The 25,468-nt window shown below is 40.7% G+C and overlaps 1 protein-coding gene across 4 annotated transcripts in view; it reads right to left on the bottom strand.

Moving 5' to 3' along the window:
* pik3r2 (phosphoinositide-3-kinase, regulatory subunit 2 (beta)) overlaps positions 1-22,647 on the bottom strand; it is a 34,609-nt gene extending 11,962 nt beyond the window's left edge. The window contains exons 1-5 of one of the 4 annotated variants that reach the window (XM_019259074.2): positions 22,341-22,646; positions 14,558-15,447; positions 3,288-3,380; positions 1,210-1,284; positions 454-606 (exon numbers count right to left, since the gene is read on the bottom strand). In XM_019259074.2, coding sequence (XP_019114619.1) covers positions 454-606; positions 1,210-1,284; positions 3,288-3,380; positions 14,558-14,876 — 640 coding nt within the window. In that variant the 5' untranslated portion in view covers positions 14,877-15,447; positions 22,341-22,646. Of the gene's footprint in view, positions 1-453; positions 607-1,209; positions 1,285-3,287; positions 3,381-14,557; positions 15,448-17,178; positions 17,330-22,340 lie in introns of those variants that run through there. The other 3 variants (XM_019259075.2, XM_019259076.2, XM_027284922.1) reach the window with 3 other exon arrangements.
* Between the last annotated feature and the right edge of the window lie 2,821 nt (positions 22,648-25,468).

Below are 25,468 nucleotides of genomic sequence, written 5' to 3' on the forward strand. Positions count from 1 at the left end.
ACTGCAAATTGTGTGTGCTTCGCATTACTGTAGACCATTTCCAAAGCATAGCACGGGTTTGTAGATTGATAAATGCATATTTTCCAGAAGTTCCAGGCGCCACTGGTTTCAGTTCATGCTAGAAATGTATGAACATTAACTTGCAGAGACTTAAATCTCGCTTGAGCACAGAGAACATCTAGTTGCTTTTAACCTTTACTCTCTAAGTTATGTTATGTTCATATGGTAATGTAGATGATGTGTCATTGTTCTTGTGAAACACTCCAACTTCTGACTGTGTTTGTTTAAAAATGGTAGTACCGTACAGATCACATAAAACCTCTGCTAGAGGTCTATTAACAAGCCATTACAGTAACGACGCACATAAGAGATGACACCCTTTGCTAATGAAAAAAAAAAGAAGGGATTCAGTTAACGTGAGCGTCAACTTAAAGCTGATGAAGTGAGACTAACCTGCTGACTGCTGGAGGACCTGCTGCTGCAGAGTGACAGCAGTTTGGAGGTGAGGGTAGATACAGGCGGGGATGACGGGTGACGGGAGGTCTCTCAGGTACTGCAGGACACACTCAGACAGGTGATCCACATCTTTCTGACCCATTTCACTCTCTGGAAAACAAAGACAGGGATGACTGAGTACAACGAGAAATATCAACTATCCACAGAAAAACCTGAACACTTTATTTCTGTTGACTGTTGCAGGTTGAATTGATATGAAGCAGGTGAGATGTAGAGGGATGCTTTCACTGATGTAATACAACCTTATCAAATATGAAGAGCATTGTTGAAAATAAGCACGTTGAGAAACACCCCATACAGATCCTGAAATCTGTAACGATTCATGAATTATTGATGACAATACTGAAATTGATATTTTAAACATGATATGTGATATGATATATAGTAAACAAGTCTTGATATGGATACTTTAGACTGTAGACTGTGAAACTCACTGTCACATTTCACAGTTGAAAACTTAGCGCTCTCTAGAGAACAAAATCTAGAATCTTTCTAAGTTATCTGAAACTGAGTTTGGCATTTCTGCACTGCATTTTTCTCCGACACACATACCAGTAAACTAAATACTGGCACTCTCTATTACATGTGTATACTATATTGCAGTGACACAAAGACTGATTATTACACACACAAACAACAAAATTAAAACTATATATATCTATGTCTGACTCTGTGTCTGACTGGCTAACTCACCAGAGCTCAGGCTGTACACTGGGCTGTCTGAACCTGAAGAATCAGTTGGTCTGTACAATGTCTTCCAGTCCAGACCTGACAAAGACAAAAACGGCAGTTGAGTACAGGTTCACACAACTGAGCTGACGAGTCAAGTACAAAAAATAAAAACAGAGTCGGAAGCTCCCTCTAATGTAGAGGATGACTCTATGGCTGTTTGTCTTGGACTGGATAATCTAAATATTACAATACTATAATGTAAAAGACATGGATAAGGTGGTATGAGACAGATTTTATTACAAGCTGGTCAGTGTCTGTAAGCAACAACTTGTACGTGACAAAGCACATGGCCAGATAATTTCTTTTGGACTTACTGAGATAAATGCTGAAATAAATTTCAGCTGCGTGCTGTTTTCATTCCAGTCTCGCATCCAAAAAACAGGAGACGGTGATCAATCAGTTGGTCCTTGGAATGTTTTTTTGTACATGCAATATTTACAAGAGCAGAGCCAACACATGTTCCAATGTGAAGTGTTTCATTTCAGCTTTTTCTTTTCCTGGCAGAAAATGTGGAATTTATCGAGTGACTCGGAATAAGCCCAGAAAATCAAAACTCAACACCAAAACACTGGATCAGGAAATTCTTTAGAACACTGGAGGTAAAGGTAAGTATCCCATGAGTTTCACATGTTGTGGTCGAGTCTAAACATTGTTAGAGAGAGTGACTTTTCCAAGAGAGAGAAAGAGAGAGAGATTTCACACATCCTGTGAAAATATCCCTGAACATTTTAACTCCGAATGACTAGATTTCTCTTTTCAGTCCCAAGCTTAAAAAACATTTAGGACCACAGGGTCTAGACAGCTTGCATCTAGGAGGCAATTCCTTGAGACTAGCCAGTCTCTCAGGTAGTTGTGAAAACCACACCGTGCAGTCAAAGTGTGTGTGCATCACTGGGAAGTAATTCAACATTACTGCTACATTACAGTATTTACATATAGAGACAGACCTTTTCAATATTAAAATCCAGTAGATCCACATCTAAAATGTTCAGATCACTATAACTTGTTTCTGCCTTTGCAACACAGATTTTATTAGTAACATCAATAGGATCAATTGAAAAGACTATGGTTGTGTCCAGTTCCACACTACAAACTAATTCAGATTTTTTAGTATGTATTTTATATTAAGTTACAATTTAAATAGTCAATAGTTAAAGGGTTTGTACAGTGCTGATAAAGTAACGCACAAACGAGAAACAACTCACAACTGCAAAATTTAAACAAATCGCGAACAGTGGTGAGAGACAGCTACAGACAATTTTTTTTTGCATAAAATGATATAATATGTTCTTCTCCTCAATATGCAAATTAATGTGTGTGCATACGTCAATTAACATCTTCAATAGTTAACTATAGTTAATAATTAAGCATGGTAAATTAATCAACTATTATTATAATCGCTGAATCATTTCAGCCATTTTTTTTCAAGCAATCAGTTCCTGTGATCATTTGCTGCTTTTCTCAGTTTAACATCATCTGGAATATCTCTTGGTTTTTGGCAAAACAAGCAATCTGAAGACATCATATTGAGCTCTGAAGCTTTTTTTCATTTTGTACATCAAGTTAATAATTAAGAAGATAATTTGCAGGTTAATTGATGATGGAAATAATTAGTTGCAGCCCTACATGTGTATGTGTGTGGGTGTGTGGGGGTTTGGTGCAGACAGAAAATACAAAAAGGAAGACAGAAAAAACTGTGAATGGAGTCCTACCGAGCGCTATTTGTTAATAACATAGTGTGAATCAAACCCACTGTGCAGGACTCTCACTGCAGCCAATGAGAACAGTTCTGACTTAAACCACATTTAACTTCAATGTAGAAAGTCTGTAGCAAGTCACAGACCAACTGAGGAGGTACTGTGAGTATGTGCATGAACTTCTGCATCTGTGTGACAGCCCTCTATATGTCTACACTTGTGCAAATGCTGGCATGAGAGCAAGAGGCAGATGGCGGGAGGGAGACAGTCACACGTAGACGAAAAGACGGGGAGGCGAGACAGACAACAGACGAATGTGTTGGCCGGTTGACACGGATATACCTCTTTTCTCTATGGCTTGGATCAGGCTGACGAGGGTTGGGGGAGCCGTCTCTGGTGGTGTGAACTGCTCGCTCAGGTCCGGCACAGAAACAGCTGAAACAACAACACAAATCACTGTTACACTTCTGGCACAGAGCCTCTGAAAGGCCATGGGGGTGCTGCAGCACTGACAAGGGCACAGTTAACTAGGAGCAGTTGGGAGATATAGAGCGTGTATAATGGTGTGAGTGTATATAAAATCAGCGTGGGACACAATAAAATATGATAAGGTGGATTTTAGTATACATTTCGCGAGATGCACACCTGTTTTTCAAAAAGCACAGCAGTGATTATCCCTCTGTGTTACATTCGTTTGGAGCATAAACACGCTACGCTAAACCTGAAGCTTTTGATGCATGTCACTGTGGTAGATTGTAGTCTGGAAGTCTAGCTGATGAGATAAAATGATAATAAAACCAGAACAAAAAGGAGTAAAAGAGGCTTTATTCAGAGGAGTGAAAATAAAAAAAAGCCACCCCCCCCCCCAAAAAAACCCAACAGACTGCTGATGGCGAGCAAAAACTTTATCTACTTTACAACTCCCCATAGACTAAATCAAACATCTTTTCAGCCCGAGAGAAAGAGAAAAGGAGAAAGCAAGAGGGAAAAAAAGAGAGATCCCATTTCCCTCCCTTCCCTCCCTCCGCTTTTTCCCCCCCCTTTTCTTTTCTCCCCTCTCGCTTTCTCTCCTCGGCTCCGTCCTGCTTGGTGTTTCGCCTTAGCTCTTTGCGTGAGTGGAGCACAATAAAGGATTTAATCAAAACTCCTGAACAAGCAAAAGCCCTGTGGCAGTGTGCCAGGTCAGGCCTGGCCCGGACAGGCAGGCAGGCAGGCAGGGAGGCAGGCAGTGCCTCCTATTTCGGCCCCAGAGCAGAGCTCCAGGCTGGGGGTTGAGTCGAGGAGTGGGGGTAACAGTGGGAGCAGGGAGGGCCCTGGCCTGGCCGGGGCTTGGCAGTAGGCCCCTGTTCCTGGCACGGCTCGGCTAAACCGCTGCTGATTATTAATTTGGGGAGTTCAGACAAGAAACGCCGCGTCAGCACATTTCTCTCTCTCTCTCTCTCTCTCTGGTTCTTGTTCTCAGTCTCTCTGGATGTCTCTCGCCCTCGCTCTCTCTCTCTCTCTCTGTCCTTTGCTCTCTTGCATTCTTGTTCTTGGTGGACTTTCTCTCTTGCTCCTTCTCTTTCTTTTTTATTTTTTTGATTCAACCTTTCTCTCTTTATTCCCTTTCTCTCTGTGTCTCTCTCTCTCTCTCTCTGTCTCCATGCCTGCCAGTTAAACATGGAAACTTTGCCTGGCAGTGTCTTCAGCTCTCTAGCGAGCACACAGACAGACCTCTGCCTCTTCTTTATCCCCGTTGGCCATTTTGGCTGGCAGGCTCCTCCCTCGCTCATCACAGAGAGAGTCTCTCTCTCTTCAGTGTGCAAGACAGTTTTCACATACATGAGAAAGCGCAAAAATTACAAATGCAAATTAAACATTAAAATATGTCATTGCCTTCCAAAACAACTTGCAAGAGCTGTTCCTGATCTAGCTCTCCGATTAGCAGAAGTGTATCAGCGTATTACAAAAACATGACATGTTAAAAAAAAAAAAAAAAAAAGTTTTGTAGGCACAGATTGTGCTCTTGGCTACATGAAAGCGAAGCTTGACAGTAATCGTTGCCAAGTTGCCATAGGCAACCATTTTGAGAAATTGGCAATCAGTTCTTGGCCTTTGGTTGCCATTAGCTGCTTTTTAACATAGAAAAATAGAGACAAACACAAACAGCAAACACCAAAATAAATACATGTTTAATTCTCTAAACTATCGGATAAAACACACTAACTACTTAGATTTTTGTTTGGTTACTGTAATAAAGTCACATATTTATTATAAAGCTATAACTGAAGAGGATCTTAATTACTCAAAATATAAACAACTAAAACTGGCTACCGAATGCGGATGAGCCAGTAGCCTGAGGTAACTGTAAGGACTGTTGGTAGAAGACAGGATACAAAGTCTCTTGTGTCTCCTCTTTGACCTGGTGCTTAGACCTCAAACAGCTTTGCGTAAAAACGATGCAGGTGGTTGTGTAGGAGGGCATGTGAAGATGAAATACAATCCAAGAAGTCCAGTGTGAGTAATGGATCCATGAAGTTTTTAAGGCCTCTCAGACACCAAAACACTGAAAAGTGATTTGTAACATGACAGGAGACAGGATTTAACAACTGCGAAAAGTTATCACAGCAACAATAATTTTATCCTCTATCTAATATAAACCCATGTGTCAAACAATCCATTTATGTTACAAAGTATCTACCACAAAGGTGAGTTTGTGGATTACTGATGCAACTAGAGGTCCATGTCATGTAAACATGAATGACTGACAGTATAAAGAACGGACAGTGCTCCTATGAATTGCATGGTACTCCATCTATGTAATTTCTCTGAAGACAATGTACAAGGAAGAGGCTGATATCTCAAAGCAGAGCCTCCTAACAAGGAGCAATGGACAGAGATAGTGGAGGAAATTTATATAATGGGAAAAAATGACACATTGTCAACAGAACAACAGTGACAAAGGCTAAGACATGGACAGCTGAGTCAACAGATAAAACTGAGAGAACTCCCAAACAAATGTCGCCATAAGGCGAGCTGTATGACGTGTGGCTGCTCAAATAAGCCACCTGTAACAGCACCCCCTGTCAATCAGTAGCCATGCTGTTCATTATGCATAACTTTAAGCTTTAATATAGTTTGAACAAGTGATTCCAAAAACATTCAGACTCAGTACAGTTGTCACGAATGTTGAAATTAGCTATAGAGACCAAAACAGTTTTGTTGTACCAGGCTGTAAAACATGTTTCTGCTGTGAAGTTGCACATTTCAATATGGGGACTGACTTGTTCTGCAACCAGCCTCAAGTGGACGTTTGAGGAACTGCAGCTTGGTCTTGGTCTAAGACTTTTTGTGGCTCTATAATGTTTCACGAAATTTGTTATAAATCATGCTGCCCCAAAAGGTCTGTGACATTTTAGGTATTTGAACATCAAACCATGAAGTCATTTTTCTTGTTCAAGTCTCCTCAAACTACATTTTGGATTGTCGTTCTTCATATTGCTTAATTCCACGTTTTCATTTAAGGCGTGTCATAATACAAAAAAACACTCTGTAAGTAAGACTGAGTTGTAATAAATACTGATGCAGCAAAATGCAAATGCTATCGCTTCAAAAAGCAGAACGTATTAATTATTCAGTACAAGAGAGCAAAAGCCAATCTCCATGGAACTCATATACAGTTGTGTTTGGGCAGGTCGCGGGCAATAAAACAGGGAAATCGAATGAAACAGGGAAATAAGTACAAATATAGGCTATAAAACCTCAAAATGAATGTAGTCTAATAGCTTGGGAGGGGAGTCGGAAGGAAAAATGGATTGCCATATTTTCCCCAAGAGGAAGGAACTTTCTCACTCCTACATGCAAACAAACATAAACACTTGATTTCTCTGTATATTTCTCTTCACTCTGGAAAAAAAAAAAAAAAAAAAAACTTTGACTCTCGTGCAAAGAAGGATTTTTTTTCTTCTATTCACTGCAAAAGCAGCTGTAGCCCTGGAGTCTTGTCAGGGCTTTGGAAAGGTATGGAAAAAGAGAGAAAGGCAGAGCGAGGGAGAGAGAAAGTAACAGCAACTCGTTAGTCAATTAGAACCACTTCCTTGGCAGACTGCACACTGCGAGAGAGGCATATGACTTGACATGCCCTGAGACGTAGCCAATGGGAGAGATAAAGAGAAAATAGCATGACAGAGTGTAGTTTGCACAGTAAGTCCTGATACATTTGAGGCCTTCTAAGTCTAGTGTATGCATGCATTCATTGTACAGACGAGAACTCATGACTGTGTTTGAAGTTTTTTCTTTGGAGAACCTTTGATAAAGTCATTACTGCAAGTCAATCATGATCAAACTTCCAACATCATGTGTGTTAGTGGAAAAAAAACAACAACAACAACAACAACAACAACTATAAAGTCTTGTGTGCCATCTGTGCATGAAAGTAAAAACTGAAGGTCGGACGAATGTTGCAGATTCTGTCTTTGTGTGTTTGCGTTGACTCGCTCAGTCGGTCTGAGGTGATCAGCAGACAGGCAAAAGTAGCACGGATGAAGCAAAGCTATGCGAAGCAAAATATTTGCTTTGTATCTTCTGCATCAGTATGCTTATGTAATACATATCTGGCTCTGCTGCATTCTCCTTCTCAGAGCTCTGTGTCTGAAACTGAAGCTGAGATACAGCACAAATTCATTCACAGGATTTCATTGCTAGATTCAAACCTCTGGAATTTCCTCACATTAAGTCCAACACGCCAACACTTTGGATTTCTGCTGATTTTTTTTTTTTTTTGTGTGTGTGTGTTTGGTTTGACAACTCACAGTCTAATTCACCGTTTGGGTACACTCAGGGCCAGACCGTCACAGCTACAAGTGACTGAAAAAATAACATTATAGTGTCATAATGTGTGATGATAAAAGGGCACTTTTGAAAATATGTTATAGTATGCATACCATTAAGGTGAGTTTTCACATACTACAGAGAGCCTAATTCAATGCTTTTGTGATGGGCATGGTTAAGAAATCCTGTTATCGTTCATAAAAATAAAAACTCATAATCGTAACCAAGGGTTCATCACTAGGATTTCTACAAGTAATTGAATCCTGCATTAAGATCAAGATTGTTAAACTAGTATTTTCTAAAAGGTCATGAATAAACTTTGATGCTCAACAACCATGATTAAAATAAAGAATTAATGCTGACTGCTGCTCTGCCCAAAATCATTGGCTGCTAGATCCGTAAAATAGTCCAGTGTGTAGGATTTAGTGACAACTAGCTGTGAGGTTGTAGACTGTAACAAACTGAATATCCCTCCCGTCACCACAGCTTTTCCAAGCTTGTACAAGAAGGCACGGTGGCTATGAAACTCACGAAAAACTTGACAGGCCCCATTTAGACCCAGTGTTTGGGTCTGTTAGTGTTCTGGGCTACTGCTGAAACATGGCAATCCAAAATGGTGGATTCCATGTAAGAGCCAGTCTATGGTTTTCATGTGATTATACACTAATAAAAACGTATTGCAACATTTCATAAGCTGTAACTGACTTCCTGAGGTTTCACTGTCTTCTGAATGCACCAATTTGAGACTAACTTGAAGTAACAAACAAGCTTAGAAATTTGCCAAAACATTTTTAAACCACAGCGGTTACTCGAAGCAGGTGTTTCTTATGTACAGTGGTGACAAGGCCAGTTGGCGTCTGGCTCACGGATGGTGTGTAACAGTATGTGGTGTGTATGCTGCTGGTCAGGTTTCACTGCTACAAGTCCTCAGTGCATCGCAGCAACCATGTGGACAGGCAATGCATCATAACTGCGCACACCATCCATTCCTCTGTCACAACATGCTTCAAAGCTGCACATGTACAAGTGAGCCCCTGAAACTATGTCAAACACAAACCTGTTCCATGCAACATGACTAGAGATTTGTTTTGTTCATGGTGAACAGAGCAAGTACAGCGCAATATCATATAGTCAGGCCCGATTATAACAACTTTTGTACTAAAATGTCACTGATGACTCTTAAATCATACAAAAAGGGAAAATAAATGTTACAACTTTATGAAAAAATGTCCCCCTGTAACACCAGGTTCATGTTATCATGGACAGAACACGTTGACTACAGGATGTCTAAGTGAATTGATGTTTCATTCACCCTTATATACAATTGTGAGTTAATTTCTTGTATGCAAATTGTGTGTTTGATAACGTGTATTGCCATCTCATTGGACTCAGTGGACATTTCATTAATTTGTCACCCTTCCTTTGCTATTTCAACTGTCCAACAGAGTTCAGTGTGCTAATCTGTTGGTGTTAGTACACATTATATACAGTGAATGTGCTAGTCGCTTAGTAAAAGTGTTTTTTATGTAGCGCTGTTGACTGTCTTTCCACGTACCTGAATGAAAAACGGTTGTGTTGATGGTCACACACTGTGTTACATTTGTTTTGCACATTTGTAAATGTTTCTACAACTGTGTGCATGGCGCCATATCATTGTGTCCAACTGGACTCAGTGTTATATGACTCCCTAGACTCTAAAAGATATGGGGTCAGTGTTCAAACCAAAGTGCTTGTCAGATTGTTGAACAGCGATCTGAAACCCAAACCTTTCCAATATCACAGTTAAGGCAGCTGTGCTTGATCATTTATGTAACTTTCCAAAAGTAGCAAGCCAACATTTCGTGTCCACTTCACGCGGGGACTGGCCGGCTATGCCGATGTGAAAAAGTAGGCAGGATCTGAACATCTTTGTCAAGCTCTCTTTTTTCATCCTTTACATAACTTCAGTCACTTTTCCATTGACACATTCCACTGATGCCTTTGAGGTGAGCCTCTATCCCGATTTGAACAATTTTCAAGTCTTTCATGTCTCTCTTTCAGTTTTTCACTCCACCTTAAGGTGTAGCTAAAGGCAATAAACACTTTTGCCTTTAAACATGGCTGGACAATACTATGTACAAACCAGTTTGATCAAGCACAGCCCCAATCTTAAATACACACAGTAAATGAATAGCTTTCAGTTCGTTGAAGCATGCACATTTGTATATAATGTAATATAACAAGTTGGAGAATTTACCTAAGGCAGCTCAACTATGTGTGTGTTTGTGTCTGAGCACAGTGGTTATGGGCCAATCAGTGCTACAGCATGAAATATGGACGTGGTTTAATGCAAACAGTCAGTTCGACAGTCAAACTCACTGTTTGCTCTAAAACAATAATGGCAGCTGAAAAAGGGGGTTAGCATAAATGGTGTCAGTCATCTAGGTCATCTTTCTTCAAAAAAGGTTAAGTCTGGGACAACTTGTAGATCCGTGAAGATGTTTCAAAGAGGCAAGACATCTTCACGGATCAACAACCAGTCCAGTCAGGCCAGACTTGAAAGAACAAAGAGCGACACTGAGGACTTGTCTTGATAGAAAAAGTTTCCGGTCTTCTCCTGACTGGCATCAGTAAGAATTGGATTAATTACATGGTTTGTTGACGTGATTGGTTAAAGTTTGCCTGTGATAGACAAATGTTTTGTAGTTTGTGAAAGTGCCTGCCCTTTTCCAGAGAGTTTCCAACAATGACTTCCCAAGATCTGTGTAACAAACCATCTGGCGGAGTCAGGTTATGGAGGATTGACCCTTAGAAGAAAAGAACAGACTATAATAGATTGGTTTATAATCTATTTAGTATTATAATCATTATTGTTAGGAGAAAAATACTCGTCAGCTCTAACTGGTTTAATGGTATCATTCTGTGGAAACAAACAGCAATCGTGATTTTATTTCGCTCCTGCTTACAGAAAGAAACTGTACAAAGTGTACTTTCTGTTTCTGGTTTTGCTAAAGCCGTTAATCTTTTAGTAAGACAAGTTCACGCCTAAATGAGCTCTCATTTACAGCTCTGACAATGCTCCAGAAAATAACATTTTCTAGAGCTCTGAAAACTGTGACATGCTAACTTCACTAAACTCCAGGAGAATAACACAAGAAAGAGCCAGAAGAGAAACCAAATACAGCTGGTTCCTATATTTGCAGTTGGACAGGGCGGCCTTGGCTTAAAATGTAGCCTTTGTCTCCCTCCCTTTCCAGCCTCTCCATATCTTTCCCCATTCACTTTCTCTACTGTCTCAGCCCCTCTGCCACCCCCACCCATGTGTTCTTTGAAAGTGTTTTCCTGGTAAGGCGCAGGGAGCAGAGAGCGAGTTGAGGCCTCCCCTTTCTGAGAACTGGCCCCGCTAACATGGTTTATAGCTGCCCAGAGACAGTATCAGACGTGTATGTGAATCAGGGAGGGAGGCTGCAAAAAGGAGGGAAGACGAGAGAGAGGAGGAGGAGGGGGGCAGAGAAGGAGTACGAAGGGAGGAGTTTGCAAAAATGCCAAGCCATGGTTCACTTCAGCAGGCAGTTAAAGTGAGGCCAGGGAGAGGAGAGAGAGAAAGGAGGGGGAGAGAAGAAAAAAAAAAACTCTCCGGGTTTGTAGAATAATTTCTGCTGCAAGTTCAGAAACGTTTTGCCTCCTTATGTAAGGAATGAAACTGATTATCGCTCCCAGTTTGTCTTGAAAAGTGTAAAAGCTGCTTCGGTGTAGGTTACAGTCTATTCAAGCAAACTATTAATTGTGGAAACAATCTTGTCACATTTTAAGCACGCCAACACCACAAAACTACTTTAATACAGAGTGCATTTCATTTTTCTGTATACAACAATGTAAAACAGACTATACACAATACACTGATGTATAGGTGAATGCTGCATCAGGAGAGGAAGGGGGTCGGCTCTACTGCCGTCCATCTTGTACAAATATTCACACTCATACGACGTCATCGGCCAACCCAGAATCCTCTTCTCACTGTGTAATTTTAGAAAGAGGAAAAGCTGAGCCATTTGCATCTTTTGTCCAACGAGAAATCTGCGTTTTGCATTTTGCCTGCTGCTGAAAGACATCGGTACATTATGTGGCCGGGTTGTTGTCGACACTCTGCAAAAACCTGATTTCTTAAATGCAAATGAGAGACCTGGTTTCCTTAATCTGGGTGAGGGATTAAGAAAAGTCCCGTTAACAGTAAGATTTTTGCCAAAGAAACCAGATTTTTTATTTTTTTTTGGCGATGTGTTCACTTAACTGGGTTTCTAATGTGAGTTTTACACATGTGCATTTGCATGACAAAGACACAAGATACTGAGAGTATCGCTGTTGCAGCAGTGTGGAGTGAAGAAAGTAAATATTTATTATAGCTCCAAATGTTTGACTAAAGCTAAAATTATATATTTTTCCCAGTGCATGTAAAGGTGCGTTTTATAGTGATTATTGCAATGCAGTAATACATCTATTACTTATTTCTGCAAAGTTTTCCCTCGGTCAGTTTTCTTAAAAGTTTAGCTACATGCTAAAGGGTGGACGTTGGGATTAAACCTGTAACTTGCTGAATCTTCTTAACCACCCCGGGCCGTGCTGCTGCCCCTCAATGCCAAATGTTACAATCCCTGCGAATAGTAAATGGGCCACACTAACAATAGCTCTATTCACAAGACATCCAGGGCCTCTGTGCCTTCAGGGAAATGAAGATGATATTTGCAAAATTTGGCCTTGACCATTTCTAATCTACAATGCACTTGTGGTGTTAAGCCAAGGTATCCTTCCTTAGTCACTGCCCGCGCCCACTCTCTCCCCCCTCTCTCTGGGTTTCACTTGCTTCCTCTGTCCCTGTCGCTCCGTATCACAGACACAAACGCCTGCTGCCCAACTGGTTTGTCTCACTGCCTGTCAAACCACGAGGATACTGTTGTCCTCCTCACCTGCCTCTGCTGGAAAAAAAAGCTCAGGCCTGTGCTTATTCACCAACACTGATCCTCTTCACTCTCAAAGTTTTTATAGAATTAGAAATAGGAAATTTCATTTCTGGAGACGTTTGTGCCACAGCCATGGTATTCTCTGTCTGTCTTAGCGACTTTTGAGAGAAAACTAATGAATGAAATGAAGAAAAATGAAAAGAAAATTCAAACTGATGAATTTGAATGAGGCCAAGCGAACTTTGTTGTACATGATGAATAGCCAATTGGCTCAACCAGAGGTAATTCAGAGTTCACAGCCTACGTGCTCAGAGTGGTACTTATCCCATCTGTCATATAAAAAGCACAGGGGAATAACAGAGAATACAGCTTTTGACAGAGAAGGAATGCATGGTTTCATATGCAGAATTATATAAAAGCTTTTATTTATCTATTTTGGCCGTGTGCACCTTTTTCTCTGGCATCCCATACAAGGAAGCAATAAATTAACCAACCGAAGCCAAAAGCGAGGGAATGCAAATGAAGAGAAAATTATGGAAATCTTGGGAGTGCGGAGGAGCTGTGGTAACAAATCAAAGTTTTAACTTGAAGTTGAGATTGCTAAGGTCGACCGACCCATGCCAAGTGTATGTTTGAGTTGGACGCTGTCGCTGCTGAAAGCAGGCTCTTACCATTATGAATAAATATCATGCGTGCCTATTTTCCCCAAAGTCACGGGAGTGAAGAGAGGTGTGAAAGAACAGAGCATTTATCTCGGAGTAAAAATGTGACATTGTACTCCCTGAAATGTTAAATAACTCTCAATTTGTACAAAATATAAACACTATTAAAACATTAGTCTTTCTCAAAAAGTCAGTCAACAAGTTCAACATCTGAGTGCAAGAAAATTCACTCAAATATCTAATATCAGTAACTCGGTCACAGCCCAGTTGAAAAACAGAACTTGTTTCTCTTCCTTCCTGTGCGATCCTGACCGTGTACGGTAACAAGTCACAGCAAAGGAGATGCAAACATTTTTGTGCAGATAAACTCAGATTCAGTTTGGATGCCAAAGACACATGTTAATGTCGAATGTAAAGTGGACCACACAGACGGACAGAATCAATGCCAGACCTGTACAGGAGAGTCCAGTAAGTAGATGGATTAGCCCTTTATTATTCAGCAGAGAGTTTGGTTAGCTGTGCTTCCAAAGAGGTAAGGCTTATGACGTGTTTTAAGTATAGATTAAAGGGTCAGCTCGAGGTCACTTCCAAATGTGAGAGGCCTATAAAAAAAAAAAACTCCCCAAGGTGGTTGACCAGCAGCTAGACCAACTAACAGCCAATAGCTTTAAATGTGTGCAATTTTTGATACCGAACCTAAATGTTGTCAGCCAAAGAAAAAAAAAAAAACACTCCTCAGAAGAATAAAGACAGATCCACATTCATAAAAACGCAAAAAGACATAAATTAGTCTGGGTTAGCCGTCATCTTACTCCTTTCCATGTCTGCACACACAGGGCTTATTCACAGGGTAAAATTTAACATGCTGGTACATGATGTAGTACGGCTGATGTTGCAAATAATAATTTTCAACTGAGCAGCAGAAAAAAATTCCAAAGAAAAACTGATTCTAAAATAAATCTGAAGTAAGTTTAACTTTTTGCGATGTTATGTGTGAGTGTCAGTTCGACAATGAAATGACTTTACTGCAATAACAAAACGCTCTATTTGATATTTACACACTGAAAAATGTATTGCAATGCTATACCATAAAAAACACTGCAACAATATTTACAAGCGAATCATTATTCTCTATAATATATTAGGAAAGCTACACTGCTGAGAAAAAAAAAACGTGAATATATATTTAATAAAAGGCTCTTACCTTGAGACGACTCTGGTCTTGGAGCAGCAGGCAGGGGTCGCTGGGACCTGGGTTGACTCGATGGGAGTGCCATCTTCACAGGGCCCACGTACTCGACATATGTCCCTGGGAAGTCGCCTCTCTGTTTGGTGCGCTCGTTGTATCCAAGGAGCCAGCCGAGGCGCTCTGGGTGCTCCACACAGCCTTCCTGGTAGTTCTCCATAGACAGCAGAGAGGCCTTGCTGACTGTCAGAAGGTCCCCGGGCTGCAGATCCAAGTCCTCTTCCTGGTCCTTGGTAAATGCATAGAGGGCAAGGTACTGAAAACCTTCCGCTGCCATTTTGTTAGGGAGGCAGAAATCAAAATGGCCACCGATGATGCAGACCGAGTCCCACTGCGGCAACAGGGTTCGGCTATACAGAAATCCTCCTCAGAAACCACAAAGGCTCTTGAGTCACTAAAATCTGGTGTTGGTGTGGTGGCTCAGGGGGTCAGGGGGGACGAGGGGAGGCGGGGGAGTCACCCGAAGCTTAGAAGCATTTTCAAAAGTCGACAAGGTTGCGTACTGCTGCTATTATGTCTGCGGCGGCAGCGGTTTCAGACCTGACCGGTGTTGGTGGACTGGTGCACTTTCCTCAGCTTGATACCCCGGTTGAGCCAGATGATGGAGCAGAGGGAGAGCGTTGGCAACATGCTCTTTGAAGCAGTGAAAACCTGCTGGCTGGGTGCTAGTGGAGCAGCCTGGGTAAAAGGTTTTGCCAGTCGAGGGCCCAGCGTCGGCGGTGTTGGATCCCCGCGGTCAAATGAAGTGGTCTGATTGGAGGACAAGAGTGAGGACAGAGTGGGAAGGTCTTTAATCCTCTTCGGTTCTCTCAGGCTCCCACATGTTCTGGACACGGATTATGACAGACCTGCATGACACAAAAACCGAAGAAAACGAAGAAAGAGGAAAAAAAAATAAAACATTTATTAGTCGAAAAAAAAAGACAAAAATGAAAACTACAATCGTTAAAAAATACCGTTTATATCCGATAAAAAGCCATAAGTAAAGCGACGCATATCTATGTGAAGCTATGCGAAGCTTAAAGCGCTGCATGAATATGGCGAACTGCGGCAGCTCCATGCATTTGTGCAGTCTTCGGTTAGGACAGAGAGATCGGATGATGCTGCTGCGTCATGACCAACAGCAGACTGGGTCCCTGGGCAGGAGCCTCCATTCCCTACACTGTACATTCACACACTCACAGCCTAAAAACTGACACATCACAGTTTGTCCACAGGAACAAGAAGTTTCACTGTGAAATAAAACATCCCTTCAACTTACACCAAACGTGCGATTAACAGGATCCGAAAGAAATGCATGCAAAATGGCGAAGGCGACGTTTTTTTTTTTTTTTTCGCCGAATGATCGTGCAAAAGAAACTAAGACCTGCACCACCACGACTGAAGAGCAACCAGAATTTTCTGAAACATGCAGAACCCTTTGCAACAGTTCTCTCTCCGTAGGAGAGAAAAAAGGCAGCTCTGTGTTGCCACAGAAATATTTTCAGCTTCAATCTGTCAAAACAGCCAAAATCACCCTGTACCAAGTGCATTCCAGATGAGAATAACGAATGGACGGTCACCAACGCCTGACACAATATCAGAAAATACCACATAAATACAAATGTTTGCATGCGTGACATCATACACCTTCTACTCAATCGTATCATAGAGTCTATGTACAGCAAAAAGGTCATTCATGGACCCATAACGAATATTCTCTGATAAAGAGGATTGCGAGGCCCAAAATACACAGGTGGACAATTATTACCATGTAACAGCAACATAACAGTTTGGAAATGATGGATTTTATCACCATCCATCAGACATTCAATTTGAAAAATCCTAATTTCCTTGGCTGAAAACACTAGATTATAATAAACAGCAAAATATGGCAAGATGCTGTTTGGCCATTTAAGATTTGAGTGGGGGAATGAACATAAATATGTCTTAAAGTTCAAATCCAAAATGGCAACTATACTGAGAGATGAGACAGCGAGCGAGGAAGAGAGAGAGAGAGAGAGAGAGATTAGGGTTTCCAGATTAAATACGACATCTGTGGTCTATGGACCAACCAAGGACAATGGTCCAGTTAACCTCTCTGGACGGGATGAAAGGATGTCAGTGAGGAGATGAAGCAGGTAGAGACGGAGGGTGAAAGGGACGTGAAGGTGGATGGAAGTTCTGGTCTTGTATAACAGGAGTAAGGAGCTATTTGGGGCGATTTCCCAAAAAGTGCAGATTCAAATAAGCATAGGCCTTAGGTTTGCGAGGCCCCGATGTTGTGCAATCATTTCATAAACGTTCGTGAATGGACAATGTTTTAAATGCGATGCATTGCAGACGCTTAAATAAAACTAGGTGAGAGCATAAAACAAATAAACCTCAACCTCCGGTTTGCATACCAAAGTGCATGATTTCGAACCTTAGTCCAGATTATCCTGCCTTCCCCCCTCTCCACGACAGTCGGAAAACAAACGTATATATTCACTGCAAACCTTCGTGAGTAAAAATATCATCTTTCAAAACGAAAAAAAAAAAAACAATAAACGGTTTAAGAGTTATCGTGATAACTGGATGCAGCAGAGTGCAACACTCACCCCACTTTTGGTTCAGAGAGAAGCCGGACAGGCTCAGCCAGACTATCGCTCCAACATCCTTCGAGTCGAGAAGCAAGAGGTGCCAGGCTAGACACGTGGCACTGGCATACCCAACCACAGCCCGCAATCCTCACACCACCATCACCCCCCCCACCCCAACCCTAACCCCCCCCCTCTCCCTCCTCTCTCCACCTGCTCTTCCCCCCCCCCCCAAACACACAGAGTCTTGCCTGACACCCGCCTCCCCCGCCTCCCCATCCACAGCCTGCGAAAAAAGTCCTGTCGTTTTTCCAGTTGCCATGTTTTATTTGTTTATAGTCAGAGTGCTGCTGCAGAAAAGAGGCGAAAACAAGGTGAAGAAGACCGAGTGAAAGAAAAAGCGCCGCGCGGGGAGCGCTCTCATTCAGTAATCCTTTTTTATTATTTAGTTCCAGAGCAGAAAAAGTCGTATGAGGTGAGAGAAGAGTCATCTCTGTTACAGTCCTGGTCTGATAGTGTGGTAGTAGTAGCTCACAGTTCAGGGCAACAGCAGCAGCAGGAGCAGCTGGCAAGCTCAGCGTCACTGGATCCATCCTTTTTTCAAGACTTTTTATTCAGTCAGAGCAGAGAGCGACAGAAAGCGGTGGAGAAAAAAAAAAGCAGAGTGAGACTGAGAGACGGAGCACTATCAGCAGAGTCCAAACGGCTGAGGGAGACCACAGGAAAATAATTAATGAATAGGCAGCAAGTAACTCACTGTTGCTAGAGAGAGGGAAAGCTAATCCTGCACTCTGATTGGCTGCTGCTCCGGCCATGTGCTCACCAGTCACCAGAGAAGCCGGGCAAATCAAGGAAATGTTCTAATATTAGAAAATGTATCTAGGCAGTGATCAAACATCTGACCCAAACAAATCCACCTTTTTTCGCCGACACACACTCTTGACTCTTTCCCCTCCCCATCTCTGCACACTTAATGATCACTCATAATCTTTGATGAAGTGATGATCTGAAGCGAGTAAAACCGACACAGGATAAGGATGAAAAACATAACATGGAAACACTGAAGGCTGCGTGTGATTGGAGAGTTATCCATGAGTCATGGTGAAGTGGTGCAATGAGATGAAACAACAGGATTTTGGTGTTTTGACAGGATGATGTGATGAAAAATACATTGTGGCCTTTATGAAACAGTAATACAATATTTGATAAACAACTGTGCATCATAACATCACAGAGACAAGAGACAATACTTCCACAGACACAGTAAGTCTTCTGATGTTATATGTTGTTTATCTTACAGACGTGGACATTTTGTTTAACTGTGGGGAGAAAGAGAGACCTAGATTGAACTCAAAATGGCATCTAGATTCTCCTGTGCAGACATCAAATGACTCTTGATGCGTTTAGTCAGCCAGTGGAGCTCTGACCTGTTCATTATACACCAGTATGCATAATGTAAAATGGCAAATAAGCTATTCAGAGCATCACTAACACAGTGAGCGAAACAAGAGCTACTGGCACAGCGTGAAGACCAACAATCCCGATATTTTAGATTCTGGTGCTCCAGCACTCACAGCTGAATTTCAGTAAATATAATCTGAAGTAAACATTTATTAATGTTGATCTTTTAATATTTAGATCAAAAATTATTAGTTATTAATTCAACATAAAAAAATACCAGCACTCGTTAAAAACTGAACCAATTAGTCTCTAAACACATCAGCAGAAAACTATTTATATAACTGATTAAGTTGTTTTTGAGAAAAAAAAAAAAGTCAATATGTTCGAGCTTCTCCAAAGAGAAGATGTTCTACTTGTCTTTCTTTTTACAATAACTGAAAAATAAATATATTTATTTATATGAGTTCTGGACAAAACACTGGTGACTGTCTTCACCTTGGTCTCTGGAAATTGTATATTTTTTCTGTATTTTCTGATGACAAATGGGCTGAATAATTCACTTTGACAATAACCTGTATAACTGGGATCGATAAATTGATTTAGATTTTTGTCTGTTGTAGCCCTACAGTGTTTATATGATGTACGTACAATATGTTACAGATTAGGAGTTGGTGATATGGATAAAATCTGTCATATAATGTGTAATTTCCTAATGCAATAATGATATGATGGTATATGTTTAGCAACTTAAAAAAAAAAGGATAAGATAATCAGTCAGGGCTGCTTTCAAATACATTCCAGATCAAAGTACTTTATTACACTGACGTAAACATCACATAAAAATTACAATACCGTCATAAAGTAGAAAAACAAACACAGGAAACTAGAGACATTTAAGTGAGAACTACCACAAAAAAATCTATCGACCAACTTCATGTTATTATATATAATTATAGCCTGACCCATACTGGATTCGTGAGGTCAATAATGATACAGATATATAATATTAAATGTATGTTTACAGCATAAACAATCTGGATAATGAGCTCTCTGTTTGCATCAAGACAAACCTTGTTTGGAATTTCTGTACTGCAATGCATCTCTAATATCAACCGATAATTCAGTCTGGCCTAGTTATTGGTCTTGCTTAATATATCCAACATAAAATAAACAACCATACGCACACAATTCATTTTTCTGCTGTCAATCTGTCACCAAGCCATCATCCACCAATGCAGATGAACAAGTTTCTCTTTAGACGAGAGGGTGCTCTACATCTTCTTCCACTTTTCAACCTCCTGCCTCATCAATCCTGTCTCCTAACAGTCTCCTCATTATTATCACCGTATCTTTCAAAGTCTGAGGGGAAACATGTCTTGGCAAAGCCAATCCAACTATCAGCAGCAGTTCACCCCACGTTTGTGTGATTATCTTGCAAAAAGAGAGTTTAAGAATGTGGACTGAGAAAATGGGTCTCAGAGTTTAAGGATTTCGTGCATCAAAAAGAGGCTGCAAAACAATTTCATACATTTACACGGGGCACACAGTTATTGCTTTAAAGTTTGTGTATGTGTTGGCTCTTTATGGCCCTGCTGGTGAGGAGCTGACTACAGAGCCACCACGCATGCAGCCTGGCCTCGGGCCATCTGTCCACATGGAACTGAAAAATCTACTGCGCCACAGGCAGAGAGGACAAGCCAACAACACAGGAGCTTGTGAAGACTTATTTTTCAGCCTAAAATAGGGGCTTAGGCATTTTATGATTTAGGTTATATGTTCACCTGAATCCTATCTGTCCTTAATGAAGCTGAAAAGCTCACTTCGCTAAATAGGAACATCTGCTACGAAGATTATGCAGCACTGAGACGGCACTGTTCTGAAAAGTCAAATACACCACAAGGCTGCACAGTTAAAGAGGACTCACTGTATTTATCAGTAGATAGAACATGCAGGCAATCCAACACTGTAGCTGAGTGTAAAATACTACCTTAAGCGACCACGCCATGAAACATTTTAACTGCAACAAAGAATGAAAATCTGATAAACCTGAAAAGTCTGCGCCAGTTCAAAATACCACATGCATTTTTGCTGCGTAGCAAAGTCTCATACTTGTTTCTGTCACCCACATGAACGCAATCCTTTTGTTATTAAAACAAATACAAATTTTACCCTCACAGGTCGCATATAAATGCAGAAAACCTCCATATTTAGTCTAAACATGAACATATGCAGGTAACATACAGCGGCCTTCCGTTATAACCCACAGAGCTGGCCAAATACTAATCCCATTGTGACACAGAGATTATTAAAGGAACCGGTTTGACTTGGTTTGGTGGTGGAGTAATTCGAATTAAGTGGTACCTACATCAAATTAATATCAAGTGTTAATTAGTAGGTGCATTCGTCTGGCTTTCAGTCAGTCACGCGACATCCTGATCCGTTAAAATGTGAATATTGTTATTCCTGGATCGTAAGAACAACCTGAAGAATAACAGTCATTAAAGTCAGTGACATGTTTGCAACTCCTGTCAGTACTTGACAGCAATCTCCAATCCATCCAAGAACAGAAGTGTTTACAAGTGCAGAAAAATCGTACTTTTGTGCTACTACCACTATTCAGTGTCTAAAAACTGCCCTTACAGCTGTATTCTGTTGCTATTTTTGATCAAATAACACCATTTCAGTCTTAACTGGGTCCCCCACCACCACCACCCTCAAGCTGAAGGACATATAACAAAAATAACCACAGCTGTACTGCGTCTGGTGCTGGAACTTTTTAAGTTTATTCATGCCCCCTCTGAGAGGTGACACTTTGGCATTTTGAGAAGCTCCTCATCTTATTGGGAGTAAAGATTGAAGGAAAACAAGCCCTGCGGGACATTTTGAGAAGAAGAAGAAGAATGAAGACTTTTTTTGCCACAAGTCATGCTTCACACTGATAAAGCAACGTAATGGAGGATTGACATTTGGTTGCATAATGCTGGATTCAGTAATTACAAGAGAGAGAAAGAGAAGAGAGGAAGGAGGGGACGGGAAGGGGGGGGGTCGCCACACAGTTGAGTGGCTTGTCTTATTATGCAAGTGGCACTATTTCCATTAACTCCTTGATGCATGCCAAATCCTCAAAACCAGGGATGTAACGCACACATCATGTCAGGCCTTCAGCTAGTAGGCCTCCACACACTGCATGGCCTCATATAGAGTGCAGCCAATGTATTCAAGGCCCCCCTATTATATCTATCTAATATTATATATATACTATTATATATATATATATAGTACCACACAGAGTACAGTGCTAGTATTTGTTGTGTTTGACAACTTTTTGTCAAAGTTCAACATGTAAAATATTTAGAAATGTAGCTTTTAGTTCAAACTTCTGCAACTTAAAGAGCTGGGAACTCCATTTTTAGCATATTAACAAGGCATACTGAGGATAAACAACAAACTGTACAAGAGGAAAATCATCATTTATAAACATACATGTACCAGGCTGTGCATTTTAAAAACACACGTCGACAAGCAAACATGCTGCAGTATATATATATACACACATATATAAGCATTATGGCGCAGCGCTTTCTGCGCAAATAATCCGACAAACGCGTGAAAACAGACGTGTTCTCAAACTTTAAAACTACGCTACAAGTCAGCAGCATGAAGTTGCGTTGCTTGTGCTGAGCACACTTGCAAAGCGCTTCCACCATTTTCCAGTACAGTGGCTGCTGGAGCTGGAGCTGCCTCGCTGTACTGGAAATGTCCAATAACTTGGAAAAACTCACCCGCGGATATTTTCTTGACTCTTCTCACTTTTTTTTTGGCTGCGGCGCTTTAAAAAGGAAAAAAAACAACAACAAAAAAAAACACACTTTCAAAGTTGGCAGACACAGTCCGTGTGGTGTCCGTCTGCTCGCGGACGACAGCTTCTTCTTCGAGGTGTGCTAAACTTGTATCAAAAACCCTGTTGTGCACTTATTGCTTCGCCTTTCTTTCTTTCTCTCGCTCTTTCTTTCTTTTCCCGTTCATGACTCCCTGCTCTCCCCCTACACAGCCATTTTCCAGCTCAGCACGGCGCAGGGGGAAGGAGCGTGCGTGGGAACTAATATGAAGAGAGCGGAAAGTGACGAAGCCGAGCGGAAAAGTCCGAACGATTAGTGAGGGGTCAACGAATGGACTCGCCCCCCCCATAATGGAAATCTGAACCTGACAATCTTAAGCTGTAAGGCTTTTTTTTTTTTTTTTTTCAAACCCTACACCATAAGCTGTGTTTTATTGCAAAGACTCCTGTTCGTGTGGAAAAGGAAAAAGTGCTGGACCACATGTTAAATCCGTGCCTGATCCCATGCTGGGTTACACAGGGACATGCTCTCATACTGAGCTGCTCATCTACCTATTCATATATTTCTAGCACTGTGCCTGCTTTACATTTAATATGCTAAAACAATATGGGGACCTTTAGATATCCAAAACCTTATAGCCTTATATCCTCATATATCTCTCTCTATTTTCAAGATATAGATAGATAGATAGATAGATAGATTTATCCCTTTATTTATCCCAAGCTGGGAAATTATAGTGCAGCAGCAGCATTACACAAAGTGACAAGTGACAACAAAAAATAAAAATATACTATAAAGCAAACTATACATAATAAAATATCAAAAAGCAATAGTAAATATGATAAAATAAAATATATTGTACAGATGTATGATTTAAAGCAGATTATAGGTAGCATATATAGTCTAATTTGTCAATTTCAGATTAACTCAAACACAAACGGGTGGAGGAATTAAATGAGCAGATCCCAGATGCAGTGTGGCAGAAAGTTATCATAAGGATTCACCCATCATCCATTTGTACAGTTCAAGATAGTGCGCCGACTTCACTGGTCAAAGGTTAGGTTGTCCTGAATTAGACCACAGTTAAATCTAACTTGTAATAGCTGCAACTCTATTACACATGTCCAAAAACTACTTCACTTCTGACAGTCAATCTTTAACACTCTCCTAAAATATTGGAACCAATAGATCCATCCCCTCTTACTGCTCTATTTGGTGTTACACCGCAGGATATGAATTGAAGTGATTATAAGTGCAATATAGTGGCCCTTTTGTACACAGCTGGCCAGGCGACTTATTCGGTTTAGATGGAAAGACCCTCTTCCTCCTTCATATTCTCACCGGATTAAAGAAACTATGCAATGTCTCAGACTAAAGGAAATAAGACAATTTCTCCAAGGGTCTGTTTTGAGATTTAATTTAATCTGGCAGCCTTTCTTGCCATTTATGGAACAAATAGAAGCAGAGAATGTAACCATAATTCAATCATAATAAGTTTTTGTTATACTTGTATGTGTGACTCACCTCAAAATGACTTTTTGACTGATTCAGCGGTGCAGGTCTGGTAGGTACGGGTATGGAAGCGGTGAGCACTAGGGATTAGTTATTGTTTGTATTTTGTATACTGTGAAAATCTTAAATAAACAGTGCTCGGGACAAAATACTAAATATTATCATACAAGGCTTTGGTGTCACTGAAAATGGATAAAACAGATACATTGTTTGATTCAGATGCCGCAGATTTACCATGAAATTAAATAAGGTGCGGGTCACACACACTTCCAGGAAGTGGAAACACAGGAACAAAACACTTGTAGCAGGTTGCTCATTTGCCTGTTATATCCTACTGACACATTAACACCTAGTGACGAGCCACACTGTGAAGTTTAAAGATGTCACATTGTGTCATTTACAGTTCTTGATATATATATATTTTTATATTTATATTTATATTTATATTATTATTATGTTATTATTATACGCTATAGTTTATACTACTACTACTGCTAATAAAATAATAATAATAATAATGACAGTGGTGCAGTGGTTATTACTGTCACCTCACAGCAAGGTGCTTGGTAATGTAATGTATATAATCATCATGTTTTTGAATCCTAAAATCCTAATTTAATCTTGCTTTTGTTTGGCTTTCTGTTGCTATTTTGCCTGAGTATCCTGTATGTGCTTGCATGTCAGTTTTTAAAGGTACTGTATCCGTCCATTATCTGTAACCACTTATTCTCATCAGGGTTCAGTTCATCACAGGGCACATGGAGACAAAAAAACCCTTCATACTCACATTCACAGCTCTGGGCAATTTAAAGCCACCAATTAACCTATTAAGTACGTCTTTAGACTGTGGGAGGAAGCTGGAGTACCCGGAGAGAACCCACGAACACACAGGGAGAACATGCAGCTGAGGTGTGGACCAGGAACCTTCTTGCTGTGATACACACAGCCGTACACAATCACACACCACTTCTTTATAACAAGATGACGTCACATAAAAGAAAGTCTATATCGTGATAGTCATTTAAAAGAAAGGGTCCTGATGGCAAAAGCGTGGTCACCTTTGGATGTAAGCGTCAAGTTTGGAAAAGCAAGAAGGAGCCCCGTCTGAGGGTCTAAGGCTGTGTACTGGCTCATGAGAGGGCAACATGTGTGCAAGTAACCTGGAGCCAGACTCAGGTGTGCTTTAAAGGTGATCAGTAAAATCAATTCTAAAACGATTGTACTTATAGAAGATCTTTCTAGTCTTCTGACCAATCAAGGCACTTTTACATTAGATGAGACAGTGACCTTTGGTTTATGCAGAAAAGGAGTTACAGTAGTCTAGTCTACAGAAAATGAGCGCATAGGTGACTTATTCCAGATCAGAGTGTGAGAGGATTGGTTTAATTCTGCAGATGGTTGTAAACTCTAAAACTTTTTTGATTGGTATTAATGTATTTATCAGTGTAGAGCGTCATACTTAACCACCACGACACAGAAGAAAGATTAGGATTATTTATGGTGCCATAACCTTGTAAGTTTTGTTGTATGAGGGACAAATGACGAGCGCACACACACCC

This window comes from Larimichthys crocea, chromosome XII (assembly GCF_000972845.2).
Source record: "Larimichthys crocea isolate SSNF chromosome XII, L_crocea_2.0, whole genome shotgun sequence".
Classification (NCBI taxonomy): Eukaryota; Metazoa; Chordata; class Actinopteri; family Sciaenidae; genus Larimichthys; species Larimichthys crocea.